The sequence below is a fragment of the Gekko japonicus genome, unplaced genomic scaffold (assembly GCF_001447785.1).
Source record: "Gekko japonicus isolate JY-2015 unplaced genomic scaffold, Gekko_japonicus_V1.1 scaffold1079, whole genome shotgun sequence".
Lineage (NCBI taxonomy): Eukaryota > Metazoa > Chordata > Lepidosauria > Squamata > Gekkonidae > Gekko > Gekko japonicus.
The window spans coordinates 426,073-435,923 of NW_015173705.1; the positions used below are offsets into that span (position 1 = coordinate 426,073).

Here is a 9,851-nt window from a genome sequence, read left to right on the forward strand (position 1 = left end):
TGCTGCTGGGCCGGCTTCTCCCTGCCCGGGGAGGCGGCCTCGCGAGTGCCAGCTCGGCTCTCTTCCCCGTCGGGCTCCGGGGCGGGCTGTGTGGCCGCCACCCGGGTAAGGCGCTGCCCCCGGCCGGGAACTAGCCGCTGCGCAAACTGCAGGCATCTTTCCCCTCCCTCCGGCTCTGATGGCAGGCAGGACAGCAGCTGGGGTGGCCGTAACTTGGAGGCTTGGGAGGGCCTGGGGAGAGCTGCGGGGGGGGGAGGGGGGCCGTAACTGGGGGGCTTGGGGGGGCCGGGGGAGAGCGGGGGGGGGGGGGGGAGGATCGTTCGTGAGCGCCCCCCCCAACACCCGTCGCGTCTAGCAGGCACAGTTTCAGTGCACTAACCTTTCTCTCTTCTGTGTGTGTGCCTGCGTGCGTTCACAGACAGGCAGGCAGGCAGGCAGGCGGGCGGGTAGAAAAACAGCCACGTGCGTGTAGGCTGTGCAGCTCTCCCGCGCCTCCAATACTTTACAACTGAGGGCTGCTGGGAGCGGAAGGAGCTGGGGCCCGGGGGTGGAGCTTAGCCTGGAAGCAAGCCCCCGCCCCCTGACTTCCCTCCCTCCCAGTCATCCGGTGAACTCAGTCAGCAAAGCAAAGCAGGATTACGAAAAACCCTCCACTTTCAAAGGTGGGGGAGGCAGCTGGGTCTCGGGAGCGAGCAAGGCTGGCTCGAGGAACCGGTTGCCCGGGGGGGGGCTTAGACCCTTGTTAGAAATTTCGGTGGGGGCTGACGACCCCCCGCCCCCCCGCAGATTATGCCGGTGGCACTGTGTGAATCATTGCCAAGTGGCAGAAGATTCCAGGGAGCAACTCTAAGCATGCTCACTACTTAACGGATGGTTTCTACATGAAAGCTGAGAGTTGCACCTGGTCTTAGATTAGCACTGGATGCATGGGGTACTATTTTTAAGGTTCAAGAGGAAAGCAAAACTGAGCAGCTATCATGTTAGTCAGCCACGTCACAAGCCAGTATGTGTAATGAAGGAGTACCCACTGTCCCACTACATTCAAGGGGGAAAAAAATTATATGTGAAGGGCTAGGGAGGGCTTTGAGCCAACATTAGCAGCTGCTTGCTCTGCCATAGAAATGGCTGGTTTGTACTTTGGGGAGGGTCTGTGGCTCAGTGGAATGCAGACTGCATGCAGAAGTTCCCGGGTTCAGTCTTGGCACCTCCAGTTAAAAGGACCAGGCAGGAGGTGATGTGAAATCTGCTTACATTCTGAGTAGAGAACACTGGCCTTGATGGACTGATGATCTAATTCCATATAAGGCATGTTCATATATATTCATATATGTTCATATATATATATTCCTAGAAGGCTCATGCTCTGCTTCCTGTGTTTACTCCTCACAGAACAACAAGTTGGAGAAGATTCCCAAAGGAGCCTTCACTGAACTCTCAGGACTTCGAGAACTATATCTGCAGAATAACAAATTAACAAATGAGGGAATGGACAATGAAACCTTCTGGTGAGCACATAGAGTAGGTCTTCTTTAGTAGATGTTAAAGTCAGTGATGTGCACTGGGAATTTAACTAATCAACTAACGAATCAAAAAAGCAATTGTAAAACCATTACTATAACTAATCCCTACCTGGCCTGCAGCAGCAGTCCTGGCTCTTGGTATTGGTATATAAACTCAGGGCACAGCAACAACATACAATAAATACAAAAAGATTGCTGCGAAAGTTCACTGATTGTCTGGAGTGACTGTTTCCTATGATATTATCTTTATTATTATATTGATAGGAAGTTTGATAAAGAATATATCTCGAAACGAACGCAGATACACTCGAGAAGTGTTCGTCCTGTTCCTGTGCTGTGCATCTTGTTGGCACCTGTTGGAAACAAGAATTAAATAACATCATGAAAAGTTGAATTTTCTACTGAACATCTTTTGTATATTTCAGTGAACTTTCGCAGCAATCTTTTTGTATTTATTCTTGGTATTGGTAAGCAGGGAGAAGAGGATAAGCAGGGAGTAACAAAAATTGAATAAATAACAAAACAAATAGCTAACAAAGAAAAATAACAAGAATAATGTTTTAAAAAATGAGAAAGCAAGGTAGATCCCTATTACTGCTTGTGCATTATTCTTTGGTCCTGCAATAAAAGAACATAAGACCATAACAAGAGCACTGCTGGATCAGACCAATGGTTCATCTCATCCAGCATCCTATTTTCCCACAGCAGCTGACCAGATGCCCTGGAAATTGCACAGAAGGAGCACAGAGGCAAAAGCACCTGTCTGCTGCTCCCCCACCCAACAAATGACATTCAGAGAGTTACTACATTTGAACATGTAGGTCAGATGAAGCTGTAATGACTAATAGCTATTTGATGAACCCATGAATTTGTCTAATCCTCCCTTTAAAATCCAAACTACTGACCATCAACATATCCCATGGCAGCAAATTCCATAAATTAATTATGCATTGTGCAAATGGATACTTCCTTTTGTATGTCATGAAATTACTGCCCATTATTTTCATTAGGTGTCCCTGAAATCTAGTATTTCAGGAGATAAAGAAAAAGTTATCTCTATCCACTTTCTCCAGATAGCACATAATTTTATTAAAAAATTTCTAAATTGAAAAGCCCCTAATCCAGACCTTTGATAGTTTTCTGCACTTTCCCCAGTTCTTCAATATTGGGGTGGGGGGGTGGGAGTGGAGAAACCAGAAACCACTGACAATTTTGTTTCCATTGCCTTTCCTAGTAATCCCTATCATAAGCTTTGTTTTTTTCTACAACTGTTGCTGCACACTGATTTGTCATTTTCTTTGGACTACCTACTATGACCCCAAGATCTCTTTCCTGATCAGTCACTATCAGTTTGGACCCCTTTTACAAATAAAGTTAGGGGTTTTTTGCCCAGATGTGCATCATTTAACATCTGCTTATGCTGAAACTCAGCAATGTTGTTACGTACTACATTTTGAGAGACCCTTTTCAGAGTGTTTCACAAAATGCTGTGGTCTCACCATTCTGAAAAATTTGGTGGGATCTCAAAACATGGCTACCTCACTGCTCACACCTAACCCCAGATCATTTATGAATAAATTAAATATAATCTGTGCCAGTACAGTTTGGTGTAGTGGTTAAGTGTGTGGACGCTAATCTGGGAGAACTGGGTTTGATTCCCCGCTCCTCCACTTGCACCTGCTGGATGACCTTGGGCAAGCCATAGTTCTGTCAGAGCTGTTCTCTCAAGGACAGTTCCAGAAAGAGCTCTCTCAGCCCCACCTACCTCACAGGGTGTCTGTTGTGGGGAGGGGAAGGAGTTTGTAAGCCACCCTGAGACTCCAAGTGAAGGGCGGGGTATAAATCCAATCTCCTCCTCCTCCACATCTTCTTCTCCTCCTCCTCCTCCTCCTTCTTCTCCTCCTCCTCCTTCTGATTTGTACGGTTGGGACAACACTGCTTTTTCTCTCTCCATTGTGAGACCATCCAGGTATTCTTCCTACCTTCTCCATCCTATTGTTTAACCAGTTACCACTTATCCCATTAATGTTAAATTTACTCTTAAATGTTAAATTTACTCTTAATGTTAAATTCTCTCTTAGGTGAGAGAATTGATCAAAACCCTTTTTGAAATCCAAGTATATAATGTCTTCTGGCTTGCTGATCATATAGATAGGAGGCCAAGATGCTCATGCCTGCTCTCCCTGTCCATGCCTTCAGTCAACACTCAGAGGGGTCTTGTATACAGGGCTACAATGACTTGTTAGTTTTTATTTATATTTATTTAGGCTTATATTCTGCCCTACCCCACAAGTGAGCTCAGGGCGGTCACAACATATAAAATATAGTAATTACTAAAACATATAATCTAAAACCAGATTTAAAACAGTACAAAAGCAAGATGGCAGCTTAATAAATAACTTCAGGTCATCCATAATGCCTTCTGCAAGATGTTAGTCTTGGCACTGGGGCCGGTGCTGTGGACAGGGGAAGCCAAGGTGGTTGGATGTCTGCCGCCTCAACCGAAGGTGGAACAGCTCCATTTTACAGGCCCTGCAAAACTGTAACAAGTCCCACAGGGCCCTGATCGCAACTGGGATCATGTTCCACCAGGCCAGGGCCAGGGCAGAGAAAGTCCTGGCCCTGGTTGAGGCTAAGCGGATGTCTTTCAGGACAGGGACTACCAGGAGATGTTGATCTGCAGAGCACAAGACACTCCAAGGCACATACGGGGAGAGACAGTCCCATAGGTATGCTGGTCCCTGGCCACATAGGGCCTCGAAGGTTGTTACCATAACCTTGAACTAGATCTGGTACTTGATTGGCAGCCAGTGTAGTTGGCATAGCACTGGCTGAATGTGCGCCCGCACAGACATTGCCCAGCAAGCATGTTGCCACATTCTGCACTAGCTGCAGTTTCCAAATCAGGTTCAAGGGCAGCCCTGCATAGAGCGAGGTACAGTAATCCAGCCTTAATCCAGGTGTCTCCTGAGGTCATCTGCAAAGGCAACCAGTGTGGTCTCCATCCCATGGCCAGGGTGGAAAGAAGACCTGGAGTATAGGTAACAGGTATAGGATTTAATCGAACTAGCTAGGATGGATGCAGATGCATATCCTACATCCATGGTGCCAAAGATGGAGACCATGCTCCTTCTTTGTGTGTGTGCATGCACATGCATGTGTGTGTGTGAGAGAGAGAGAGAGATGTTAAACCAGAAGAAAGGAAATCTTGTCCCTAGGAACAGCATTCTATTTCAAAGGGATAGTATCAGATAGCAGGAAGGAAAGCGTGCTCTATGTGTCCTGACCTCCCTATCCAAATCTATGGTGCCATCTCTGAAGTTTGAGGCAGGATACAGTCCTGCACTTCCAACAATCACAACAAAATGTTCAGACATTAATCTGAACAACTGTATATGTAAAAGCATAAACAAGTGTGTAGAAAGTAACGTACAAAAATAATAGGGAAATGCCTATACTGAGGCAGCCTATCAAGCTCACAACTGTCAAGATCTCAAGTGGGAATCTTTCCAAACTGTCTATGTGAGGTTTTTCAGCTGGAGATGGCAGGGACTGAACATGGGATATTAAACAGGCAAACAACAGTGTTGTATTTACCTCAGAGCTCTCCTCTGCCTCCTCCCGCCTTCTCTTCATTTTTGATTTCTGAGCATTGTGGACAAGGAAAATAGATGCAGAGTCTAGTCTGCCATTTTTTAAAACAGCAGTTGTAACTGAGAACATTCCTTTTCTGTTTTTCTAAGGAAACTTTCAAGCCTTGAGTACCTGGATTTGTCCAGCAATAATCTTTCCCTCATCCCAAGTGGCCTACCTCGAAACATTGTCCTTCTCCACTTAGAGAAGAATGCAATCAAAACAATTGGCAAGGATGTCTTGACCCAAATTAAGAATATGGAATACTTACTGCTTCACAATAACAAACTGAAGGCCAGTGGGATTGATCCACTGGCTTTTCATGGCCTGAAGAAGTTGCACACTGTCCACTTGTACAACAATCAGCTGGACAGGATTCCAAGTGGGCTGCCCAGACGAGTGAAAACTCTGATGCTTCTTCACAATCAGATCTCAGAAATTAACAGGAATGATTTTGCTTACACATATTTTATGGAGGACCTAAACCTGAGTTATAATAAAATAACCAGCTCAAAGATTCATCGGGAGGCCTTCCGCAAGCTGAGGCTGCTTAAGTCCTTAGATCTTTCAGGCAATAACCTGCACACCTTGCCTTATGGCTTCCCAAAGAACCTGCACAGCCTTAAGCTGAAAGTAAATGAGATCAGCTCCATTCCTAGGGGGACTCTGTCTGGAATGTCAAAGCTACAGGAGCTCTACCTCAGCAACAACAAGCTAAAAGTCAGTTCGGTTCACAGTGAATCATGGAGGGACCTCACCAGTCTCAAGGTACAAAAACATCTATAATTAAAATTATATCCATGACATGGTGCGATTCTTTCACTATAGATGTAGCCAGGGGGGAAATATCCCACCATATTTCATAGCAAGGAAATCCAAGTTCTGCCATTAGATCAGAGTCTGCAGAGTAAAGAATTATGCATGGTATGAAGAACTGGATGTGAAATCTTGTGTTATTTTGGCATAGACTTTTTAAAAATTAGAGCAAAATTTATGGACATTAGGTAGGTAAAGGTTTTCCTTGCTCGAAAGCCAGTCGAATCCAACTTTAGGGATGCGGTGCTCATCTTTGTTTCCAAGCTGAAGAGCCAGTGCTGTCCAAAGATGTTTCCGTGGTCATGTGGCCAGCATGACTAAACGCCAAGGCGCACGGAACACTGTTACCTTCCCACCGAAGTGGGAGTACTTCTCAAATTTTGCATGTTAAGTTTTGAACTGTTTTGGGCCAATGTGTAGCTTACAGTTGGAATTATAGACCTTTAGGTCAGAGAGAGCCCCATTCATTCATCTTGGACAAGACATAATAAATTCTGAATATGCCAGGAGATTACACACAGATTACTGGCATCAGTGTGGAAAGCTTCTTTATTTGATTTAATATTAGTTATTCACCCAGGTGAAGTTCATGGATGTACAACAAGCAAATAACAGTGTCACTGTCAAAACCTCAGAATTGTGCTGAGGTTTTCATAAAAAATTAATTACAATATGCTTTGAAATTTTAAACTGATGCTTATTTTTATGCCGTTTTACAGTAACAGTTCAATCCAGTGCAGAGTTACTCCAGTCTAAGCCCATTGGAGTAACTCTGCATAGGATTGTGTTATAAAATGTCCCCCCCCCGCCCAAGTGCTGAAAGAATATTACATTTAGATTCCTTAATACTAAAATTCCATTAAATTTGCATTAAAGAACCATATGTACAAAACAATAACATTTCGAAAGGTATTTTGGTTTTGCTTGGGGAACTGTACTGTATTTTCATCTACAGCCTCCTTGAAAACCCATTTGAAGGTGCTGATGTAGACTTAGAGATCCATTCTGTTGAACGTAGATCTGAAAGCAAGGAAGCAGGAACATCAGGGGAAACAGCTCAGAGACAATAAACCGTATTAATGCATAGAACATGCATTTTATCTGTCAAAGTGATCTGCAGCATTTAGCTATTAATCTTAAAAGTTCAGAAGACTGCATTCACAGCAGCCCTTTTATTTACTTAGACCAGAGGTTCCCATACTTATTTGGCTTACTGCCCCCTTTTCAGAAAAAAAAAATTGCTTAGTGTCCCCCTGGATATCTACCTTCAAGAAGTGGACAAAAAGATGCAGTTTGTGGATCTGCACCTGGATCGTTCCCAGGGGGCAGTATTGCCCACTTTGGGAACCAGCAACTTGGACCAACTTTGAAATTATGTTCTACGCATCATGATCACTTTCTCATTTCTTTGAAAATCTGAATGTCCCAGTGCAGCTTTACAACATCAGTCATGTACATGTGTGTGATTTTTCTAATCTGGATACTCTGTGTGATTATTTTCGGCATTGAAATGTCTCCATTTGATCTTGACCTTGTTCCTACTAGGCCAGTTGAGATCAATGTTCCCTCTAAGCTGTGAAGTCTTGTGAGCAAAAATTCTACTTCATGAGCCACTGGCATTAAATTTGCGAGCATGAGCAAGCAAATTGGCTACTGCATAAATCAGTTTGCTCTGGAGCCACCCTTCCTGAGCGAAGACAGAAACGTGTGAGCCGGAGGCTAAAAAACTGTGAGCTAGCTCACACTAACTCAGCTTAAAGGGAACACTGGTTGAGATATCTGAGTTGGCTAGTTGGTGCAAAACACTGTTGATTTAGTTGTGGAAATACAGATGCTTCTGGTTTTTAGGAGTCTAGCAAGTAGACTGGCAGCTGATTCAGTCTGAGAGGATTCATCCAGGCATCAATATTAATCTTATCTCATGGCCCCTGTCCATGACATTATATTCATTTGAATTAATTAACAGAAGTCTGAATTAATGCTGATGCAATGGTACTAGAGAAAGGAAAGCTTTCTCTGCCATCATAACTGCTGCTACCTGATAGGTTTTCAAACAAGCTCTATGGTGTGCTATAACTGTCTCTTCACACATTATGGAGTATACTGGTTGGATCCAGGGTCCCCGCCCAGTGCTCTGGGTAACAGTCACATGTGACCAGCAGCTTCTGCTCAATTGTGACTATGGAACTCATGAAGTAGGGCCATCAGCTTCTCCTGTGCCATTTCTTCCAAATTACAGTTATCCCAGGGGTGCACTATTTGGCCTGGTGGTGGAACCCACATGTACATTTTTTTATATATATATTTCGATTTATAGCCCGCCCTCCCCACAAAAGCGGGCTCAGGGCGGGTCACAGACAGGCATACGCCCGCACATAAAAACATTTTAAAAACCATTTAAAACATTATACAACATTACAAAATTACATATATAAAGTGCTCCAGATGTTCCGCAAAGATGACAAACTTACTGCTGCTCTACTAGCTCAGTGTCCTCTGTTCCGGACAATGCCGGTGTTCTTTCTGCCAGGGCCAGGTAATGATGGTACCATAGTGGCGGCTCCTACTCAAACACCTGGCGGAAGAGCTCCGTCTTGCAGGCCCTGCGGAACTGCATTAGGTCCCGCAGGGCCCTGATCTCCTCCAGGAGCTCATTCCACCAGGTAGGAGCCGCCACCGAAAAAGCCCTGGCTCTGGTAATGGCCAGCCTGGCCTCCTTCGGGCCTGGTATTGCCAGGAGATGTTTCGGACCCGACCGTAGTGCCTGTGGGGGAACATATGGGGAAAGGCGGTCCCTTAGGTATGCTGGACCCCGACCATGTAGGGCTTTAAAGGTAAGAACCAGCACTTTGGAGCGAATCCGGTACGCTATTGGCAGCCAGTGCAGCGCTTTCAGCACAGGCTGGATGTGGTCCCTTCTAGGGGGTTTCCACAGCAAGCTAAATAGCACCCACCTGGAGAGTTTCAGGACAGGACAATAATGTGTGTTGGGGGAGAGGGAGGCTGAAACCCCTGCATCATGCACAATCCACATTAGGGACCTCAGAAGGCAGCACACATCATTTGTCAGTGAAACTCAAATTATCTTCCGGACTGTTTGGCTACCACCAATCTGAAGCCCAATCTGAAAAAGGGAGAGGATACCTGGAAACAGTCCTGTCTATTGTTTCCATAAGCCTGACATTCCAGGTCTGCACTAAGGCTTCAGAAAAATTACTATTAAAACTCTCAGAAATCCACCAGAGTGTCCTAGAAACCAAGCAGACTCTTTAATCCTCATGGATAGATAATCTTAGTCAGTCTACCACCCATGCAGAAAGAAAGCACCATAACCAGTCAGGCTTGAATGGATCATAATCTCATCAAGAAAGCGGTTTTAGTTCCAACCCTTTATTAGATCAACCAAAATGCTCTTGGTGCAGAAAATCAGACCCAGCATATGCCCTTTTTCATGTGTTGGGCCAGTCCCATGGTTGCTATGGAATAATGAATAATCACTGTGATTTATGGCTACTTTGTTTTATACATATGGTCCTCACATAGTACGTAGAAAGAAAAGTATTACAACTAATAATGTGATCCAGTATAACAAATTTAGAAAAGTTCCATCCTTGTGATATTGTAGAACAGCTTCTATAATAAGTTGTAACAAATGCAGGGCCGTAGCTAACCCCTTCCTTGTGGGGGGGCCCTGGGGAAAGGGAGGGGGCCTGGAGTGCGCGCCGCACACACACGCATCCCCACCTTACCTCTCATCCTCTGCTCCCTGGGGACCCCGCAGCAGGACCCCCTCGCCCGCGGAGCGCGGCGGCCACGCGGCTCCAGGCAGGACGGCAGGGTGAGCAGGCGGGCCGGGGAGGTGCAGGAGGAGCCGGGCAGGGT

At 45.3% G+C, this 9,851-nt stretch overlaps 1 protein-coding gene across 3 annotated transcripts in view; it reads left to right on the top strand.

Annotated features, from left to right (window-relative positions):
* PODN (podocan) overlaps positions 1 to 9,851 on the top strand; it is a 50,911-nt gene that overhangs the window by 21,221 nt on the left and 19,839 nt on the right. For all 3 annotated transcript variants that reach the window (XM_015423282.1, XM_015423283.1, XM_015423284.1), the window contains exons 7-8: positions 1,390 to 1,505; positions 5,264 to 5,921. In XM_015423282.1, the coding sequence (XP_015278768.1) occupies positions 1,390 to 1,505; positions 5,264 to 5,921 (774 nt within the window). The remainder of the gene's footprint in view (positions 1 to 1,389; positions 1,506 to 5,263; positions 5,922 to 9,851) is intronic.